Consider the following 23,828-nt stretch of genomic DNA (forward strand, 5'->3'; position numbering starts at 1 on the left):
CTCGAAATCACCCCCCCCCCACCGTCCCAATAGTTTCAAGGCACTTTTTTTTAACCAAAAAGAAATATTAAATTGACTTGTCAGTCTTGCTTAGACCATGAACAAAGACGTCCCTTTAGCCTGAACTCCTGATAGCGTTAATGGGTTTTCATGGAAAGACTTTGAAGGCCAAAAAAAAAGATATTTGGGGAACCTGGTATTTAAATGCGTAATTAAATTTTGACCATGGTGTTTGTGTTTTCGGTGACGTTTTCTTTTTTTGAGGGGAGCTATATCTTTCGTGATAAACCGGCACACAGAGGGGGTCAAAAGCACTGCGCTGATGAAAAAGAATATGGTATCAATAATGCATGCGTGGTCCATTTTAGATCTGGCCCGGCTGTCCGAATGTGGGAAGAGAGGAGATAAGACCAGAGATGGGAGGGAACAGACGTGGGAAAACACAAATAATCCGTAGATCCGCAACCCCTTGGCTGCACGGGAGAGCGAGCAGAAAGCAGCCGACCAAAAAAAAAAAAACAGCAGGAATATGTCTGCGAAAAACACTTCCTGCGGATGGAATCTCCTCTTCGGCATACAGATCTTCCATTGCCGTCCGCAGAGAAGGTACGGAACGGGCCGCAATTCTATCACGATCTTCATATCTTGCCCGTTTGATATCAAATAACTGACTGGCAGAGCAAATTGATTTTCTTTCCCCGACGTGGGACGTGTGCAGACGCGACCCTATTCTCTGTTTCGCATCCGTTGCCCCGCCAACCCCCCCCCCCCCCCCCCCCCGCCCTGCCCCCGCTTGTGTATTCCAGGCCTACGCGGCCTCTGTTCATGTGCCTCTCACTCATGCGGGCAGCTGCCCATGGCTTGCCCCCCCCCCCCCCCACCCTTTCCGGCGGAGCCTCTGCTTCAGATTGGGCCCCACAAATGCGATGCCCCCTCTGCATATCCTTGGCTCGCCAATGACTCGCCTCCCTCGCAAGATCAAATAGAACAGGCTCCCATCTTCGCTTGCGCTCATTACTTGTTTTATTTCCAGCCTGCCTGGATCTCTTGAAAGAAGTCAGGTTCCTGCCCTCGGAGGAGCCCGATTTGCCCACTCCGCTGACGAGAACCCCCCAATAAAGGCGGGCCGACAGTCTCCATAATACCAAATCCATAATTATTTCCAGGATCATTAGAGTGAGCTCAGTTAGTTTTTTTTCTTTTCTTTTTCCTTTATCAAAGGCAGCTTTTTGATGGGGACAGAAAAGGCTCGACAGGATTTTGCAGAAGTTGTTTTTTTTCCCCCACAAAGACCCTGCTGCCTCCATATCTTAAGAGCGCTGGCAGTGGGTGGATTGTGAGGTCAGGAAGGCTATGACAAACAGCGGATGACTAATGACACGGTGTATGCGCTGTGCATAGCCCCGTGTAATTAAATGCACATCACCGCCAAAACGAGTGCCCACTTTAAACATTACTGCTCAGGTGAGGTTTCATTACTACACGATCAAAAGTTTAGACTCTTCAAACACATGAAGGGAATGTAGAGAGAGAGAAAAAAGCCTGCTTAGAAGGGGAATCAGAGAGTTTCGATCAGACATTAATTGACGGTCGGGTCTGTTTTGATATTGGGTAGATGTTTTATTTCAAAAAAGAACTTACCGGCATGATCTGTCATTCTAGACCCTGGAGATGCAACAATAACACCCATCCCAATTCCTACCTAAATTTCTCTCAGTTTCACATGGTAGATGTTGGAGAAAAGTATTGATTGACCAGCTTGTTGTGTTGGCTGATGATGAATAGATCCCTGATGTAACTAATAATAATAATAATAATAATAATAATGATAATAATAATAATAATATAATATAATTAATAATAAACTCCTATAGCCAGGTTACCAATAGTAAATCCTCTGAAACTGATGGCTGCCTAGGTAGTATGGCTGCGATGTAACTGTTGCTATGGAAACATTAAAAAGGAAGTTGAGCGGCCATTATTAGTGTCATTGTTCGTTTATTTGTAGAAGCATGGTCTTCCTGCGAGGCGACCGTTTGCGTTGGATTAATTACAAAAAACATCTGCTACTCGGAACGGTTAGAGAGAGTAACATCGGATTTTTTTCCCTCCACTTATGCTACGTTCTCAGAAGCATAACAGGAAGCTATTAATGACCAACACACAGATTGTTTGGCTAAAGAGATTAGCAGATTTCCTTCGGTTAATGATGCGGTTGAGAAACCGGTGAGATTTCAACAAATGGATAAATATATTTTCCTATAACAAAATAATAATCCGACTGCATATGTTACATGTCCATAGAAATAACAAATCCTCTTTTCTCATATAAGCACGCTCTCCTGCTCTTCAAAGCATACTGCTAAGAATCCTCCTTCAGGATTCCTCTCATCCAGACCAGACACAAACACCTGACTTCAAGCAGTTTTATTTCTGCTGAGTTTCACCTGAGAAGCGTCTGTTTCTCTTGTGACTTCATCTTTCAAGACTCCAGACACAACTTAGTCATAAAAACTGGAGCAAAGATGGATAAAGCAGCAGGAACATTGTGGCAGACTTTTAATCTAAAGGCTTGGTCATGTGACAAGGGATCTTACCGTTCTCCCCGTCGGACTTCCTCTCCTGCTCCGTGTCGGTGAGGGACAGCACAGAGTTGGCCCGGCTGGAGAGGCAAGAGCTGTGCTCCGACTTGATCTCCCGCATCCAGAGGTGCAGGGCGTGGCTGGGGGAGGGGCCGCCCTCCGCCTCTGTGTCAATGTCAGAGCCCACGGCCATGGGGTAGCCGCGCGGGGCGCCCGAATGAAGCTCTGCCTGGTAACTGGGGCACAGCATCTGAGGCGTCTCGCGAAAGTCCAAGTCTATGGAGAACGAGCAAAAAAAATAAACACAACCGCTATAGCACCTCTGCTCTGTTGAGTATGGAAGACAATGTTATCTGAATGCTTCCAGGTTTGGTGGCGAATACATCCCAGTTACTGCGGTACCTCGCTAACATCGGGTGAGCACCCAGTTAAGGCTGATTTGTACTTCTGTGTACAACCTACACTGTAGGTAGTCATGTACCCTCCGTCATAGACTACACCGTAGCCTGACTTGCACATCTCAGAAATTTAACTACAGGTGTCAGTGACAGTGTGGAATACAGTTAACTATAGCATAATGTATGTAGTTAGGTATGGGATATGATACACACCTATGCCGTAGGGTACATGGCTAGCTATGGTGCAGGGTACCCAGCTACCTATGCCGTAGGGTACGCATCTAGCTATGGTGTAGGGCACATGACTAGCTACCCAGTTAGGTACGGCATAGGGTACACAGCTACCTATGCTGTAGGGTACCTGGCTAGCGATGGTGCAGGGTACATGGCTACCTACAGTATATCGTAGGGTACCTAGCTAGCTATGGCATAGGGTACCTGGCTAGCTACTGTATGGTATAGGGTATACGGCTTCCTATGGCATAGATTCTATACAAAAGTGTAAATTGTAAGTGTAAGTGTAAACAAAAGCCTTTAGTGGTGATAAGTATAAAATACATCAAGTTCTTCAACTTTCAATGGCAGCTATCAGTTGTCATTATGTCTTGAGGTTATACATTGCATCAAAATTGCTATATATCATTCGGTTATGAGGATTTGTACCAGATGACTTGTTCAGTCTCCAGATGATTTAGCAAACTGTATGTCTAGATAGTATGTAAACATGTTGTTTCCTACAACATGACTATCATGTTAAAACAGACAAATCATATATGATATGTAAACATACAAACACTGCAACATAAATAGAAAAAAATGCCCTAAAACAAGTACTGTAAAACTGAAACAAGAGGTTTTTTATTAGGCTAGTCAGGTGTACATAATTTAAAATTGCCTAAATAATTATTCTTAAGACTTTATAAACTTCATCACAATCATTTTCTCAGCGCACTCATTGTGTACCTGACATGTGCTGTTAGATTACACTCTTCACCACGAAATGAACAGAATAGCGTGTTTTTTATACCTTGAGAAGCTGCGATAATTACTGTTCATTTCCAACGTCACCTCAAAAGGAGGATTAATCTGTCTTATTTCTGAAAGTGACGAGCCACATTTTCAGACCTATTATTCTGTTTTTAGCCTTTACACGTCTTTTTTAACCTTATGATAGAACCTTATCATAGAACAACTACAGGCTAATTAAAATGAATAAAACAATTAAATAACTAAAATAAATAACTCAACACTTGATTATAAACATATGCAATATACAATACATATAATATATAAAAGCAGGATACCTAATGTACATAGATCTACTTCCCTTATCCATACATTACACACATTATGTTACACAACAAGATGAAACAGATGCATTTTTGTCCTTTGAGACTCACAAATATTTCCAACCAACAAATTAATCTTATTGCATTAAAACTATAATAAGACTGAGCTTTATTTGTCTTTATGGAAAAAAGATGATATGATTTATGGCCAAACAAATATGCTTGACATATAAATAATAGTGTCTCCTGAAAGGGTTTCATTTGCACCCAAAAACATAGCAAACTGTGCACTGCATTTTAATTCCATTCCAAATTTCGCAACATGAGACACAGCTGCTAGTTATATAAGTGAGCTTCCCCACTCTAGCAGAGGGGGCAAGCCCTTCTCTGCAGGACAGGTTCAGTGTTTGGTTGGTGCTACTCGTTCCGGATGAAGAAAGCAGACCAATCAAAAAGACCATAATGTTTTCACATTTCCCTTGTAAGCTTCTACGAACTAGTTTAATTTGAAATTTCAGATTCTGAAACAGAATTCCTGTGTATTTATCTTCAAAAAGCTCTCCATACACATGTTAGAGTACAGCCTCAGATCTTTGGTGATGGATTTCACTGCTTCACTGCTGGCTCTTGGCAGTCCACCCAATCTTCACAGCTCCAGATACTGTGAAATAATTCAAAATTCATGTTTTTTTTTTCTTTTCTCCCCAAAAGTAAACTGTTCTGTGAGTCTAAAAGCTCTTTATAAGTGCAATGACAGTACATATGTTGGGGAGGTGTGTTGACATCATTCTTGTGCTGGTCTACAAACAGAAGCATATTTTAATTGAAGCTACAACTGAGATTACTGCATCCTGCTTCATCATAAAGTAAAATGCAAGCTGAACAGTATTCCATATTAAGCTGACAAGCTGTTGCAATATTTATGTATGGTTGAATATTTTTCAGTCTTTGAAACCAGAATATCCACCAGCAAAATAGAAGCTCATTATCTAAATAGTCTATCAAACTCCTCCTATTCATCAAATACAACAGAACACGCCGTTCACTGAGTATCAATGTGTGTCTTGCATATAGTGCCCCTCAGTGGAAATCCATAGTTTAATGCTTCAACTGCAAAGGCAGCCATTTCCTATTAAGCTTGGTGAAATTCCAACAGAAAAGAGCAAAAATAAAATTTACAGTGCTTCTATGAGGGGGTGTAAAAAATATTGCACAGTATGTAAGTATAAAGCACATATGCACTCTCCATCTATACATGGTAGTGTGTAGGCTATTACTGACATGTGCAGACCTAAAGCCCCCGACGATCAGACACCAATATTACGCAAAGCCTGTCGATTTTAAGCAAATATTATATATTTAGCACCGGTCCATTGACTCATGCGGCGGATAGCTGCATCATTTCCAAACATGCCGAGTGGTACGACTTCCCTTGAATAATTCAGCATCGCGGACAAACGAAGTTCTAACGCTTTAAACAGCATTTATGTTTTTATTGTTTGTTTGTTTATATATTTATTTTTTTGTTTATTCATTTAGATCCTTTTTGTTTCACTGCCTGAATTGCACCGCAAAGTGAGCAGCCCTGGAATTTGCCGGCCGAAACCAAGTGTGTCGAGCACCATCTGTCTTGGTGCGCGTCTCCCGATCGAGTAGCCGTGCGTCGGGTTGCTTTTCTAGTGTTTGTCGGGGGAAGCGACGCTCCTTTCCTCTTCCAAAATCCGCTTGTGAAAGTAAGAGCGGAAAAAAACAGATGATACTTCGCTTTTCCCGCGCACAGCTGTGCTTTTCAGCATGATAATTGCCGAGTTGCCTTTCACTATTTATGCACCACACATTTGATGGCTTCAAAAATAAGTAAAACGCTGCCTACTGTATCTCCAAAAAAGTGGTTGATAAAAGATGGGAGTCCCGTGTATTTAATTGGTATACTTTAATCATTTAACGGTACCAGACAAGGAGATCATTTGCCCAGGCTCTGGACTGTGTATGTTCGACTAACTTAACCTTATATGCCCAGGCTTAGACTCTTAATGCAAATTTAAATTAAGGTAAATATTCATCGATATTAACGGAACTGAGCCGCTATTTTAAATATACGTAAGTCAAAACAAATTAAATATTTAGGCCATGACTAAAATATAAATGAATTATATGTAGAACATATTCATTCTGTAGGCTACAGTTTATTCTCGCACTTTGAAAATTACCGTCATTCTGGTAAAAATCATGCGTGTCAATGGCGAAATGGCCAATAAGGTGTTGCATCTTAAAGGGTCAGCAAACTTGACATATAACACTTGGGAAATCAGAAAAGTACGTAACAGTTTACATTGTATGGCTAAAATGGTAGAAGCTGAGTGTCCACGTCTCGAGAGGAGGCAATCTTCGAAAGCACTCTCAAGATTTCACCGCATTTCTTGCTGATTAACAGTAGCAGAAGGTGATGTCATGGGACCCAAATCTTTGGAAACAGGCCCTTCCCTAATGAAGTAAGTCAGGGATGCTTCTTCTTGACCTCTCTTGGTAGGCTGTGAATATTTCTTTTGACCCCCCTCAATCCCTGAATCATAGCCACTCTACTGAAGTACTGGTAGTAAGGACTGGTTCTCCGCTAATACACGTACGAACAGGTCCCATGAATTCTTACTGCGGTGACTGCCTTGAGTGAATAGTTAATATTCAGTTTGTGTAATTTCCAAGGCAAAAAGAACAAAAGGGTTTAGCATAATGTGTGATATGAACACAGTTTTGGAGTTTCATGGCCTTTTAGAAGGTTTTAAAAGCGAAATCATCACGCTATTCTTCCAGTTTTAACCATTAAATTAAATGATCGGCAACCTACATGCTCCTAGGGAAGAGGGATAGAAAAGAATTAATTCTCTCATCTGTTTTTTTCTGTCTGCATTCAGTCATTTCAATCAGTCACACACATATTTTAAACACAAATAAAAATTCAAGGCTGACCTAGTGGTGATTCTGATTATCATCTCTTGGTCTACAGTGATATTGCCATTGGTTTAAAGAGTTTTACTTTTATAGTTTTATAATGATGTTTGCATTTTGTAGAATGTGATCAGACCGCATCAAAATAATGATCTTCGTAATATAATAGTTCTCATAGCTGATCAGTTGGTGTGTCAAAACTAGCACATAAAAAATACAATGACTGTGGTGTTTATCATTAGAACAGATTAATATACATTTTCAGATTCTGCAGTCTTTATTTATAATGTATGCATTTCCGGTATATGCTGATGTTACTGAAAACTAATATTTCTGAGTAGGGCCAGCATTTTAAAGACAAATTACCACGCTGCTGTTTTTAATGCTAAAAAACATTTTTTTTACAGACAACGTGTGACCCGTGGCTTCAATTTCTGGTGATTGAATGTGTGAGTAGAGCACTTAAGATTAACATTCAGACCTTTTAAGATACATTAACAAACCGCATCTTCTGCTTTTATGCACAAAAAAATAACCTTGTGTTTTTCTGTGAAAAGGTGCAATTTGGTTCCACTCTTCCTGGATGTCACCTGTGTGATTATGTTTACCACATTCGTATTTGATGCTGAGATACTTCATAGCTAATAGGCCTCTCAGTTATATTCTGGACAAGGTCGGATTATACGAATCTGTTCTCCTCACATTGGTGCTAGACGGAACATAATTTTACTGGCTGAATGTCTATTAACAATAGCCTGATGGGATGGTAATTACTCATTTTGGCGGAGGTTCCAACTGACTGTGCTTCAAAACTGTATCACCTTTAATTTATCTCAGTCTCCTCGCCACGCGACGTGATGTGAAGGTCCATGAATGGCTCATTTAAGCCTCTGTATTGAAATATCGTTCAGCAGTCAATTGGAGAGACTGGGGAACAGCGAGCATCGTTTCCCACCCTTTGTTCTGAGACGATCCAGACCAACCGGAAACGATTATCCTTTAGTGCCTTTAAACCTGACGTCAAGATGACCTTATTCGTGAGTCTCTTTCTCTATCACTTTTGACATTTATTAGCATAGCGGGTAAGTCAATAGCTAAAGAGGAACGAATAAAGCACATGTATGAACTAAATATGTATGTGGGCTGCATTTGAAGCCCCCAAGCAGTTAAATACAAGAAAATGAATACAAAAAAGTATCACAATATTTAAAATCGCTGCTATGCTATTTCTGAGTGCCACACACACACACACACACACACACAAACCGTCCTGCTAATCGGAAATACACAGGAGAGACTAGTAATTCTAAACATGATATTAATACTTTCTGTCCTTCATAAAATTAAGCATTTATACTTTCTTCCTCTCAAACAGTTTCAGTCTTTTACAAAGTACTTAAGTACAGTTGGTACTCATGAAGGTTAAGGTTCCTTTGCATAAAGTAGACTGGCCTCCAAAATGCTTATTCATTTCCCATTCAACTCAAACAAGAACTGTTTCTTAATTAAACATGTATATCATTAATCAAAAGCTCTATGTAATTCACTTGCGACTTGCAATAAGATAAAATCAGTGATCTGAGACTAGTCTATTATCATTCTTGTGTCAGCTGTCATTATTTGCATTTCATATGATTAATCAATTAAAGGGAAAATTAAGCATCTCATCACAATAATAAAGATGGAACAGTTTGTAATGACTGACTTAATTTAACGGTTAAAGCATTTTGATGAATCATTCATTTAGCTAAGGTATTTTAAACACCTTTCAACATTAGTTAACAGTGCATGTTAAGAATATTAAAAATGGACAGAATTACAATACATTTAGTAACAATGTGCAGGGTATATGCATTGTAATTCCATGGGGTGTATGTGCTATAATTCTTCTCTAGCTACTTAAGGTAAATGAACCTTTATAATGGTAAGAATCACACCGGCAAGGACGGGACGGGCATAATCATCGAGGGTGACGTTTTCCTTTTTGAAGGTTACGGTCATTGTGCTGGCATCAGCAAAGCACAAGTAGAAAACAGTGAAAATGATAAAGGAAGATCTTTGGATGAGCGAGAGAAGGAACAAAGACAAGATGCATCATGCACACAAGTCTCTAGGTGCCGAGACTTTAGCCTGAGGTATTATGGCAAAACAAAACAGTGGCGTGACGCTTTATGAAATTTCCTGGAAGGAGGGACAGGCAGAACACATCAGAGCAAACAATCTGGGGTCACCTGACTCACAAGCCACAACCAGAGGCCATAACTGTATCGGGGACAGACTTGGCTAAGCGGCAGAATATATGAATAGGCATCTTTCATAAATGGTCCACAAGGGAGAGGTCATTGTTCTTTGGGGGGGGGGGGGGGGGTCAATCAATCCCGTCGGCGATTGTAATGTGCAGCTTCATCTCCTGAGACAATGTCACTGATGTAAGGAATGATGGTCAGAATTGGGGGGTGGGATCAAAAGAAAAAGACGAGGTGGGGGTTCACTGTGAGGAATGTGGCTCTGGACTCCTCCTGGGGTTGATGGTGGCTCTGTGTGCTGGTAAATGCTTGCTTGGGGTGGTTGGGTTTCAGTTGGGAATGAGAGTCGATTAGTCATGCCTGATTGGTCCGCGCCCTGCAGTCTATGCTAATACTTTAGCGGCTGCACTGGAGAAGGTACAGTTTGCTTGGGGCTATCTTTCAACTCACACTGAAGTAACCAGATTGGTGCTGGTTCGTTGAGATGGCAGCTGCCATACAGGACAGACATTCAGCAGTTGGATTTTTTTGCAAAGAATCTAGCTTATGAAAATATATGAATTCAGTAACTGTATAGTCATTTACAATATATATTATACATAATGATAGTCAAAAGTCTGGACATATATGTTTTTAATGCATTTATCTTAATTTTAGCTATGTTATTTATCTCTTAGTAAAAGGCCTTGACACAATGAAGTAATACATATCAAATACTGCAACAAACAAGAGAAATGTTCAACATTTAAAAAATTTCTAAAATGTTAGACTCTTCAAAATATCCCCCTTTTGCTTCGATGACAGCATTGTAGACTCTTTGCATTCCTTCAAGCAGCTTCCAGATTTAGCCACCTAGAATTCTCCCCCAACAGTGCTGAAGGAGTTTCCACAAGCTTTGGACACAACTTAGCTGGCTTCCTCATACTCTCTGATCCAAGTCATTCCAGACCAGTTCTATACGGTATAGGATGAGGGGATTGTGGGGGCTAGGTCTTCCATCACAGCACTCCATGTCTTTCCTTGTAATCACTAGATAACCTCGAGGTGTGCTTAGGATCGTTGTTAAATTGTTGAAAAACTAATGATTTTCAGCAGGTATGTCCAGAGTTTTGAGTGCTACTTTTCAGTATATATATAGTAAGCCTACATACATACAGCAGCATTTATAATTAATAATTCACTTGCTACTTGACTGCATTATATGAATTTGCAATATTTATTTTAATGCATATCCAATATATTATATATGTTTTTCAGGAATATATTACTTTATGTCGTACCTTGACTATGGAAAATGCTTAGTTTGCAAAGATATCAGGTACCATCAGGTACGCTATCGTGTTAGTCATTCATACCTTAATACATCTGCTTGTTTAGCTTTTTTCTGTCCCATAACTTGATCAATATGACTTTGAATACATTTCATAAAGGTTACAAAAGAAAGTCACAGTTACTTTTTATTTGGTAATCCCATAAGGCTTTGGATTCCTTCCAGTTTGATTCAAAAAGAGATTTAAAGGAAAAAAAAGCTTTAACTATTGGTCTTGGAATCACTTATTATTACCAATGAGAGCTAGTCCAAGCAATTTTCAAAAAATTATTATTAAATAATACAATGCTAAATGAGTAACTGCAGGTAACACACACGGTGCGTATATGGTGTACTTACTGTACTGGGTATAAATGAATCTACTGTGTAAGCATCAAATATTTGTTGAGTAATTATGAGCAATACAACTGGTGATGGAATGCATGTCGTGGTTCTGTTAAAATGTGCAGTATGTATCTATCTGCGTCATACAGGAAGAGTTTTTACCTAGAATAGTCCATGCAATTTAATTAAGGTCTTTAAAAAGTTATGGTGAATTTAGACAATGCTGTACAAATCTTATTACATACTCCAAAGCAGATTACCTGCAGACTACCTTAAATTGTTAATTGACATTCCATTCTAAGCTTAAGGCTGAACTCAGCCATTACTGACATACTTCATTCCATTTAATTAAATGTGAAATTCTAATTTTTTTTTTATCTCATAAAATTTAATTCACTAACGGTATATTAATTTTATTCATATATAGGCATGGAGGAAATAAGTAAATGACATAAATCAAATAATATGTGCCTTTTCTGGAACTTATAAAGAAAACTCTATACCAAGACAGCCAATGGCTGATGCCATTGTTGGATTTTTTCTTTCATGAGGGCTTCTTTTGGGTTATTTGTTCCAATGCCAAATAATCCCTTCAGTGTCGTGCATTAATCTGTTACAATGACCATTCTGTTTTGGTTTTCAAATTGGGTGCATTTTACAAAACATCCATAACTCAACAACACGTCAAAGGAAATCTTACCTATGTGACCCCATATCCATCCATTTTCCAAACTGCTTATCCTACTGGGTCACGGGGGGTCTGGAACCTATCCCGGAAGCAACGGGCACGAGGCAGGGAACAACCCTGGATGGGGGGCCAGCCCATCGCAGGGCACACTCACACACCATTCACTCACACACGCACACCTACAGGCAATTTAGCAACTCCAATTAGCCTCAGCATGTTTTTGGACTGTGGGGGTAAACCGGAGTACCCGGAGGAAACCTCACAACGACATGGGGAGAACATGCAAACTCCACACATGTGACCCAGGCGGAGACTCGAACCCGGGTCCCAGAGGTGTGAGGCAACAGTGCTAACCACTGCACCACCCCATGTGACCCCATATTCTCTGGAAAATATCCTTCTAACTCCTGCATAGATCTTCTTAAGATTATTTGGTGTAGTGGATTGAATATGCAAACTCTCTTAATAACAAACTAATGCAGTGTGATTTTTCATCTATGTAAGTGCTCTGAAAACAAAACCACATGAGAGAACTGCTAAAGTCAGATAAATAGTCTCTTTCCAAAATATTTATGAAACGCAAGATGCCAAAATACAGCAGGGGCATGAGGTTCTGGATGGATATCAGTGGGATCAGACTCACAGATCACAGGCTGAATGATGAGATGGAAGCTGGGAAACTGTACTGATAACAATCTTCACAATTTCTGATCTTCGCAAAGCCCAAAGCTTATAATAAAAACTGAGATATATAAATCAAAAATATACTGTGTAGCATCTAACAAAAATGAGTTTTTGATTACTTAGAATCCCAAACACTTTAACACTAGCCTCCATCGGTGTTCTAATAATCCATCATGCCCTACGAGAATCTCTGCTTTCAGCAAATAAATTCCTAGCTAGCTACATTTGTTGTCATTATTACATTTCTTTCTCATTATTTGTGAGACTTGGTTGCTTTGAGAATGAACTGTTGTACTTTACTAAGTAAATGATCCTGCTGGAGAATCTGTAATCAGTCCTGACAGCAAGTTCCACTAGATCTCATAGAAACGTTCCACAGGGATCGTTTGGCAGAGCCCGAGAGCAGCGGTGAGGCGGCCTGTCCTGTACCTTGGGTCTGTTCCGTCTGCCTCTTCGCGTGGCTGTTGTAGCTGAGCCTCAGGTCCTGTCCGTAATCGGGCAGGGTTTCCCGAGAGGTGTAGGACTTGCGCAGGTTCTGCCCATCCTCACTCTCATCCGAGGAGCTGGTGTAGGCGAGCTCCATCTCATGTCGTACCTTGGAAAGCGGCTGGTAAGGTTTACAGTCCATTTGTTCCATGGCTGACGAAGCTCAGCTGCACACATTAATTCACTGGATCCACGATACTGGGGACACCGAGTAACCTGGGGAGAAGAGAGGACAGAGAAGCGACGTTTCACTGAAAGAAGTACTACAGAATAGGCACTGAGTGCACGGAGTCAATGTGGAACACAGTGTTTATGGAGGGGAACACATTGTGAATGTGTATCGGGAATTTTATCAGGATGTTTCCAGCTGTTGGGTGGTATCTCAGATATCCACTGCTTTTTAAGATGGAGGGAAGGAAAAGCCCTGGGAGGAGTGGAAAACATTTAGCATCAGTGCTGAAAGGCATCATGGAAAAAGTACTGCAATGGAGACATGCCACCCGTCTAGAACTGAAAAACAAAATACTGCGCAGTGACACGATTTATCCCAAATTCTCGCATATATTGTTTCATACAACAGGAGAAATACAACGTAATCTGGACTGGGAGGTTGACACCCCCTCCCTCCGCTAAATTTGGCTGTTGGGGATCCCTGGTTTCTTCAATTAAAAGTCACATCCGTAATGTAAACGTTACCCCCTAACTAATATTTCACATTATCCTTCCATGACATTTTTAAATTACAGGCAGTCGCCGGGTTAAGAACATCCGACTCATACGAGACAGCTCGCACAGTACTTACGAATGAACTGCCTAATACATAAAAAAATCTGCGTTAAATAGTTCGTAATAACAAATGCATTCAGCATTACACAGCATCAGCGGTACATTGGCTTGAGGTACAGAACTGTACTGTATGTAGTTATGGTCATTATTACTGTATAATTATTATTTTGTACCTGTGTTGTTATTTTTCCAACTTACCTACAAATTTGTGTTAAAGACACAGGGAACGGATCTCGTTCGTAATGTGGGAACTTCCTGTAATCCCCTTATGAAAGAGAATCCAATTTTATATCTCACTCTACTTTTGGTGTTGAACCTCCTTTTGTTACATGTCCATTATATATATATATATATATATATATATATATATATATGTATGTAAGAAGCCGGTTAGACATGGACCCATTACGTTGACGCCTTTGAAGAGAAAGTGCCAAAAAAGAGAAGGGAATGACTCTGGAATATGTCCAGCCAATTACAGAAGCCTGATGAATACCTTTGAGAACTGTTATGGAAACGGTAAATGCTTTCACAGATAAAGGAACACAAGTGACCTTTCAACTGCTGGATTAATGTCTTTTTCCAGGCACATAAAGTTCCCTCGCCTGACCTTTCTGTCAACCCCCATGACAGCCAATAAACCTTGGCCGCCGTGCTGACCCAGAGCCTTGCCCCACATACAGAAGATGACACACCGCTGTTTTAACACCTTCTGGAAGTCCAGCAGAACAAGTGTGGTAATTACTCTGCTTCCCTTTTGCCATGACACTGGAGAGGAGAAAATAACAGTACATCCTTTGCGCGACTAACGTCACGCCAGAAAACTTCGGAATTTCACCTCGCCCGAGATCAATACTGATGAAATTCTCGGTGATGCCGTCGGCCTTCACCTTGCTCAGGTAATAAGTCATTAATTATGCAAACAGGCAACATTTGGGTGAATAATTGATGTTCGATGCCGATAACGGCATTCTGGATGGGCGTCCTCCGGCGAGTCTGCTCATGCCAAGAAGTGTTTACTCTCTAGCAGGTATGGGGGGGGAACATGTGGAGGGAGGTGTCGCCTGCTGTTTGCAGTAATGATGGCCAGCTTTTACTGCAGGTGCGGTACTGGAGGTGGTGGGGGGGCGTTATCCTCAGCTTGTGGGGCGACAGATGTGAGGGACTTCATGCCAACTACACGTACCATAAAACCATCCATTGGACTGCAATATGGCGAATCACGTATTCTGCAAGACAACTGGATACATCAACGCTTTCCCTACATTTTATCTATTATAGAAACCAGTACTAATACTGTACAAATAAAAGTAATATATGCTATGTGTACTCATTATATGCACACATATATATATATTATAAGAGATGTGTAAATTAAGGCTGTTGCTTGAAGCGAAGAAAAGTGACTGGTACCCTTCTGAAAATCGGAAAATAGGGTTGATTCATATCAGAGATAATTACGCTAATGATGCATTAAAAAAAGCCAGCGCTTGCGTCCAGAGCTAGATAACAAAGCGCCTGGTAAAGTGACAATATAGTCTGCTCTCTTAGAAGTATTTAACTGATTTCCAGGCTCATTATCCTCCATCTTATCCAGGAGGGCATCCATTAAGGATTTAATCACTTTCAGCCTATTTGCCTACGAACAATGTTCTCCTGAAATCAATGCCCTGTGAAGCTTGTGTTAGTGCTCGACTCTTAAATTCAGAGCCGGTGCCAGGATTTTTGGAACTGCAGCAAGCAGAGTGTAAAAGAAAAGCCCACCAGACTGGATAGTGCAGAGACATTTTCACAGCACATTGCTAGAATTCCAGAATGCACTTATACAATACAGTACAGAAGTGTTTTTTTTTTTATATCACTTGGCAGTTGGCCAATCTAACAACCTTGTAGTGTTATCCTAGTTGGAAAAAAAACACACACACGCGCACACACACACGCACATTTCGCTCAATTAATGCGGCTAAAGCTCAGAAAAGCTTGGCACAGAAACACGAGGGCTCTTCTTTCTAAATTACCTGTGGAAAACGGGGAAAAAAGGGAAAGTCAGACATCTGCAGAAGATGGCAGAGACGCACTTTAATAACCGGAACACTCCAGAGATCTTCCACTAGCCATTAGCTAAAATGCAATTATCACGAATCAGTTCTGTCTCATTTTAATTTTATTTTTCATAGATGGTGACCTCCTTTTTTCTTTGAGCACTCTTTCCAGATTTCCCCGCAAATATAATAATTTAACACCTCCTGCCATTTTTCCGCCGGTGTGATACGTGGACATGACTGAACACTCACTGACGCATGGCAGAAACACAGTTGGGGGCCTTTTCATGGCCCCGCCTGAGCGAAGGCGATCTGCAATGACTCTGATTGCGCTATGAATAAATAACACATGGGGGGTAAGATATCATTTTCTGCAAATTTAAAATCTGGAGTAAGATATGATCACACTTTCCCAAGATGAGTTAGTGTAGGCCAATAACCGGCAGACAGAGCGGCTGAGATGGAGGCAGGCCTGGTAAGATAGCACAGAGATCGTAGATTAAGTGAGTAAGAGCACAAGATCCTGGGTGGATTTTCTGTTGGATCCCTTGAGGTCGACACAAAATCTGGTTAATTCAAATTACAAGTTTGTATCTGCATATTTCTGAACAAACTGGTCAAAAATTCAGGTCCCTCCACCACTTTTCGCCGCTGTATACTGAAGCACCGAAGGTGGAGTCCAGCATCCCGTATTCTGAAGAACTGGCTGGCGGTTAGTGGGGAGATGAAACAATGACACAGGTGCTCAGAGACGATGTGCTGGCCCCCGTGTGTGTGTGTGTGTGGGGGGGGGGGGGGGGGGGGGGGCTGCCCTGCCGCAGCGCTGCAGGCTGGCTGCAGGCTTTCTGCAGGCGCTGGATGTCCAGGGCCTCCCAGGGGCCGCACTTTACTGTTGTTTTTGCCCCAGTGAGCTTTGTTGAGGTTTCACAGCGATCCGAGGCAAATGTTTGTATCCTGTGAGGTGTGGGATTGTTAATTCGCACTGCAAGGCCTGCCTGCCGCTTCCCACACTCCGGCCCGTCGGGTGCCGTTAGTGTGCTAGTAACCGTGGTGAGTGTTGGGATGGCGAGAGCCGGCACCGTTAGCTCGGGCCCGAGCCTGTAATTAGGGGCCTTACTTTGGGCCCTCGGGTTCCAAACGAAGGCAATTTTCTGTTTATATTCAGAAAAAAACTGATACTGCTGGAAAATGCATGCCACACTCTTTTCGTATATATAAATATGTATATCCCTAAATGAAGTATCTTTAAAACGGTTACAACCAATAATTTTATAGTAAGAGACAGCTAACTGAGAGGTAATTTGAATGTTCTTGTGCCTATGTGAAATCACAGTTGTAAATTGGTGGTTACTGGAGATACTGATCTACATACTCAGTTTTTAATGTTTTAAATCTCATTTTTATTGCCGCAAATGATGCCAAAGCAATGCATTGCAATATCCAGATGATGATATATTCATTTTTCTATATAGTGTTTGTGGTGGTATTAATGATTAACGGGAGTAATGACTGTAATCAGAGTGGTACGAATGGAAAGGTAGCTGAAATGAAGCCACAGCGTAACAATCACAGCGTGTAGTAGAGTAATGACGCAGCACAGACCATTAATTCGCCACTCAGATTTTCCAGTTAGGGCATATCAGTCGACCAACCCTGGTGCGCGTCTCACAGCCCGTTACCGTGGGATCGGGCGACAACACTGGAATCACGCAGCCGTAATTACAGGTACCGCTCGCCTCTGATTCATAACCCCCTCTGCCCGACGCCGGCCCATTTGCGCGTTTTCACTGCGGCTCTACGTGCCTAACGGCCAAGCCACGCGGCACAGCGGAAGGCGCGCGATGAACCGCGTGCGATGAACCGCGCGCGGATCATATGGCGTCCCTGCAAATGCGACCGCTTCGAGTCGTGCCTCGGAATGCATACGTGTCTTCTCCCGCACGGCATCCGCGGGGATGATCAAATCTGATTTATGCGGAAGAAAAGCCAAAATTACCGCAATATAATGACCATCAAACACTTCTGTGGAAAGGGAGCAGAATAGCTACAGCAATACATTTTCCGGGTTACGCGTGTGCCACCCTGGGACTGCGCGTGATAGGCAGGTCCTAATCTAACTGCAGGGCATGAATCCTTCATGCTGCAGATACTCAGCACAATCCATTTTCATGAGGCCTGCATAGGGCTATTACCCAGGTGGCCATAACTAAATGCAGTCACAGCCATCCGAAAAGGAAAGGGAGAGCCACTAGGCACTTTCTAAGAAATGGTACAGCCCTCCTGAAACCCTTCAGAAAACCCAAAAAGTAAAAACTATTTTAATATTTATTCCCTACCATCTCCCGCTTTTTGGGACCCCATTCAAATGTGTAACGTGTCTCCTCGGTCCGACGAATGAAGAAGCCATTTTTACAATATACACTAAAATCTAATGATGCGGCGAGAGTTTGATTCTAAGACGATGACCCATCTATGCATCTTTCGGGACTTCTCCAGCACAGACACCGCATCACCTAAATGCATGTTTCTGGGGCTGAGGTAGGAAAGTGGAGAACCTGGAGGACACATGGGGAGAACATGCAAATTTAAAACACCCACACAGAGCTGGTGGCGGGATTTGAGCCCACCAGCCCTGAAGGTGTGAGGCCCCCAGAGCCACTAGAATGTCCCGGTATTAGCAGATGATATATAATTCTGAATATGAAGAGACCGCACTGTATTCTTCCGGAATGCAAAGTGAATACGTCTGAAAAGCTAATAGCATGTCTGCGCAGGGCATGCTGGGTGAAGATGGAAAAATTAGTATAGTGAGTCACGTCTAATGGAAGCGTTTGGCTGCAGCATAATGCTGTAGAAATGCAATATTTACTATTTCACTGGTCAATTGGTGGCAATCATTTATCGATCGACGTTTTCAACTTGCAGAGCTGATGACGAAGGCTTCCCTTCATCTTCGCAGCCACAGAATAAATAGAAGGGATGAGACCATGTGAAGAGGACGTGTGTAGTAAGTATAATGTTACCACAGTAGCCCCTTCAAGGAACTGACTCAGCCTTTTTATTAGCAGAAAAGATTTTTAAAAATCTGTCGTGCAATAATTCCTCAATTTTTATACCCAAACGAGGTTCATTCTTTGAAATGTCACTGCTAAACATTTCTTAGTCTGGAAATATTCTTAATCGTTTATTCATTGATCATGAATCGATATTTATTGCCATCTACCATATGCAGGGTGTGACACTGCAGCTCATGGGGCAGCACTGCTGCTTCACGTCCACAGGGTTGGGGGGCTGAATCCCACCTGTCTGTGATGCTTACATGTCGTCCCCTTGTTCTGTGGGATTTCCTGCTGCAGTCCAAAGACATGCAGTTAGGCCAATCGGTATCTCTAAATTGTCCACAGTGTACAGTGTGAGGTCTCACAGTCTATTCAGCCCTGTGCTGACCCCCCCCCTCCCCCTCCCCCATGTTCCTGACTTGAATAAGTAGTCAGAAAATCGACGGAAGCAGTATTTATTGCATTTTCTTATTATTGTTTTGTGTTTATGGCACTATGTTCCAAGAAAAGCGCCCAAGTAAGTCTTTTATTGTACTACATACACACACTGATCCTTAATCTGAAAAGTTCAGTCATTTGCTAAACTTAAAATTGTATATGCAGCACTGCTTAATTAACACTGACACTCCATACCGTCTCTGTTGCATTTCTCATATCAAGTGCGACGTAAATCACTGGGTTACAGCTGAACTAGTCTCAACTCTATAATGGGATGACTTCTTCATTAGGGTATATCCTTCTCTACTGTATGTCGGGGGCTCTCTGTGAAAAGGTCAGACTTTGAGCTACCCCTGTTTGGCATAAGCACTTCGGTCAAACAGATGAGTGATGGGTGAACAGATGGGTGATATTTGAAAAATAAGGCCGGCTGTCCGGTTCTTAATTGTGGTCGGAGTGAAAAGAACACGCTCACAAAAATATCAGGCAGTCATCCACCATCGCTTATTATTCTTAAGTACTATAACCTCACTCATCATTTTCATTTCCTTTTTTCATCACAAGTGCCTGAAAAGCTCTGTTAAAGCTCCCCAATTTACAGTTCTCATTTTGCGGAGTGATTTTCTGTCTCTCACAAAAGCTATAAATATTGTCCATTGCACCTACATGAACAACACACATCTCTGTTTCACCTTGGATCGCATCCACTTCCGAAAAATCAAATTATGGTCAACACCCTGCAAAGGCACCTGCTTTGATCCTGTCCTGTCGCTGAGCAGGAAAAACAATTTTTGAAACTTCTTTAGCTATTGATAGTACTATTTACTTTTTAGTGTTTGGATTAACAGAATCATTGGATAGGGGGTCTTTCAAAGCAAGCTTCTGCATCTAAAGAACCAAGCAATATCACACCCTGGCATGATGGTGTGAGGGAAATGCAATGCTCAGACAGCCTCGAGAATGAGCTAATGATGTAATATCCATTGCTATGGTAACATTCATATCAAAACTTCCATGATTCCATGGCTTATAACTCCAGGACAGAGTTTTCTGCGCAACTGATGATAAGGCTAACAGATTGGGTCGCGAGAAAGCATGTTACACTTCGGCTGATCCAAGGCGGACGTCACGTAGCTAGCTGTAGCTAGTGATGTGGATATCAGCGAGCCAAGGCTGGCTTCTTGGCTTCTTTATTCGCGGCTTTATCAAGACGGGGTTAAAGCCACGCAGCCTGTAACATCTAACATGCTCAAGGGACCTGACCGCGTGGAGGCTTTCATTCAAAGACCCGTTTAAACCTCAATTTCTGCCTTGCTGCTAATATGAAATAATACCATGTGATCCACAGCAGGACAAATTACGACGAGCGAATGAATGACCTGTTTACTTTGGCTATGAGATCTAAGTGAGGGTGACTTGACATTAGTGAGAAATGACTAATATCTGGACACCAAACAGAGTTTGCACTGTTTGTGCCTCAGGATATTTGAGAATTAAAGGGCACATTTTATTTGAGTATTGATAGGAAAGACCAGGTTATGGATTTGCAAGCTTCTTACCTTCGGAGCTGGTATGATATTATTAAACAACTTTCAGAAATGGCAGCAAATCATTATTTACAAATAAAAAAATAATAGCTTCTAACAACCATCCAACCTCCTTCATTTCTGCTTCTCTGGGTGAGAATCGAGGTGTACCTGATTCGTACAACATCTCTGTAATATACATTATATTTGTGGATAGTGCAAGAACCGAATTGCATTAAAGCTAGTTGTCACAAATAAGAAATACCATACAAGTAGTCTTTCGTCATTATAATGATGAAAAAAAAATTATTAAAACAGGCATTTCAACCTTTATTCTACTACTGCTGGCCCACAAAAGTCAAAAAAGGTATAAAATGGCACTTCAAATACCTCCACATTAAAAGCCGTTATAAAGCTTTAACAATGAGCTTCAGATAGTGGGAGGATCCCTCTTGTTAGTTGAAAAGATCAAACATATTTTGAGAAATTTTGGACACACGTTAAAGTGCCTGTGGGCCAGTAATTCATCAACATAATCCTCGCTCTTTAATCTTTGCTAATGCCACACATCAAAGTGCTCTTCCAAAGTGTTCCTCGGAGAAGTACCGTCACCACTAGCAGCTATCCATAGGCTGCTCCAGACTCCATTACTTCTTTTCAGATTCTTTGATTTGTTCATTGTTTCATGCTGTAGTTCCATGATCAGACAGCATATCAGAGCGACCTTCATGAGGAGGAACGAATGCTGCCAGCTAGCTGAACCCACGGCCCTGAGCTGGGAGGCTACCATGCTGCTTATTGAGCCACCGCACCCCCCACAAGCCAACCACTAACGACAAACTACTATAATTAGTCTTAGTAATAGTTATTTAAGTCACCCATCCATTTTCTGTAAAACAGTGCGCCCCTGAAAAGGATCATTAATTGCAACTATATAACTGTAAACTACTGAATAATTTACGGAAAAAATAAGACTTTCTTACATCCTGTGAGGGAACAAACAAAGCACGGGGGAAGAAGAGAAGCAGTAATTAAAAGTGAAGGCCTGTCTTTCCTAACCGTACACGTTAGCCCGAAGTTGGAAAACAACAGACCGCTGAGGCTTTGAACGTTCTGTATCTCTCGGCTCGACTTTGCTTCCACGTTACATGCCAGCCATCGCTGCAGTAATGCACCCGGCTTCCCTTCTGCAAGTATACATCTCCTGTCGTACTATTTCACCCAATCTGCGCCTATAGGCCCACGGACATTAATCTCGGGTTCTGACAGCAACACAGTCCAGAACAGTAATTCTCAATAAACCTTTCATTCCGGTGCCAGTACCTGACCGCGCAGGAAAAAAATATGTATCACTACCTAGACTGAAGTTTTAAAATGTGAATATTTGTAATAGGTGCTATGATTTAAAACTTCTTAGTGTCTCATACCTCTGAATTTGTACATGACATGCATTTTCTACTATATCTTTCAAGACAGATGTGTACAAGATTTTAATGCCATAAAAGACTAATTGAGGGTATTTCTATTAATCAAAGCACCAAACGCAGATATAAACAATTCATATAATGAAAGTAGAATCTCATCAAGTGATGAGAGTAATGTTGAGACACACACACACACACACAGGCAACTGCAGCAGGACCGCAGATGTGCAGTTGTGTTGCCTTATGCCGCTTATGACATAATGCAGACTCAGTTTAGCTAACCAGTAGGGTGCTTCAGCTCAGCGTCGCCGCATCTGTGACGTTACATTAAAAACTAGCGTGAAACTGGTCATGGCTTTCACTTGACATCATATTTTTAGAAGTATCAAGGGGTGGGTTTATAAGTATCCCCTGTGTTTGCGAGTGCATCTACAGGTACAGACTGTGGTCGTGAGTAAGAGTGTATGTTCAGACGTGAACTGGAATTCCAACCATGGTGATGTTTTTAAGGACCAGCTTCAGGCTTATTGTGATCCGATACCAGTCCAGAGGTTATGGGGAATGGATGGATGGATAACTCAAGGTAGGGCAGGATTAAACTATTCCTGATCCTTATAAAACTCTTGCTCTCTCTCTCAGAAAAAAATTATGTTGGTGCCAATCTTTTATTAATGAACTACAGTAGCAGTCATGGTTGTTCTCAGCATAAATTTATTGTGTTTTAAGATTGCAACTACTGAAGCAGCCAATCGTGGTTAAATCAGCCCATTCCAGGAGCCTAAATGCCTTATGCTGATGGTATCTCAGCTTTCCCCTGCCTCAATTTCCAGCTCATCTTACAAATTCTTAGTTAGGATGTCGTCAGAGGCTACAAGCAAAGTACCATCATTCGTTTTGCTAAATGCAAGATTAGGTGAAATTCTTATTGTGAGTAGAATAATCAACAGGAAATATGCATAAAACACTGAAGCTGTGAAATACTAATTTTGTGCAAATTTGTTCAGTTACAATGTGCTCACACATTTTCTTTTTATTTTATGGATTTTTTTAAAGATTTTAAGCTGCTACACTCAACCACTGTATTTAAAAGGACCACTCTGCCTTGCTCACACTTTATTTAGTGGTAATGGGTGGATTGTCTGTAATGGAGATTTATTTTTTTTCTGCCTCAAATCATGGGGGTTTCCGTCATGTATACACGAAAAAATACAAGGAAGGAAGGATCTGGATATACTGCAACAGTATCGCAGGTTTACACACAGGAACGCGAGATGCAAGTAATTAGAACTGTTGCTGGATTTCATGTGACGCCTGACACCGGTTTGGGCGAATGGTATAAACAGTTACAGCTGGTGTTTGTGATCTGTGGATGTGAAAGGGGACGTTAACAAAAAATCAGATTAGGCAACGTGCCATGTACCACTCCCACCAGCCCTGTCAACTCCAAAACACACACATACAGGGCAGGCAAAGCAGACCCAATCGGAAGCTTAATAATTATTTATGTTTGTTTGTTTGTTTATATATATTATTTTTATTATAATCGTGTCATAGACATTGACAGTCTGCTACTGCTCCTC

The 23,828-nt window shown here is 41.4% G+C and overlaps 1 protein-coding gene across 2 annotated transcripts in view; it reads right to left on the reverse strand.

Annotated features, from left to right (window-relative positions):
• Positions 1 to 23,828, reverse strand: part of LOC125750029 (teneurin-1-like) — a 190,753-nt gene that overhangs the window by 144,816 nt on the left and 22,109 nt on the right. For both annotated transcript variants that reach the window (XM_049027261.1, XM_049027259.1), the window contains exons 2-3: positions 12,917 to 13,189; positions 2,598 to 2,858 (exon numbers count right to left, since the gene is read on the reverse strand). In XM_049027261.1, coding sequence (XP_048883218.1) covers positions 2,598 to 2,858; positions 12,917 to 13,124 — 469 coding nt within the window. In that variant the 5' untranslated portion in view covers positions 13,125 to 13,189. The remainder of the gene's footprint in view (positions 1 to 2,597; positions 2,859 to 12,916; positions 13,190 to 23,828) is intronic.

Source organism: Brienomyrus brachyistius, chromosome 10 (genome assembly GCF_023856365.1).
Source record: "Brienomyrus brachyistius isolate T26 chromosome 10, BBRACH_0.4, whole genome shotgun sequence".
NCBI classification, from domain to species: Eukaryota; Metazoa; Chordata; class Actinopteri; order Osteoglossiformes; family Mormyridae; genus Brienomyrus; species Brienomyrus brachyistius.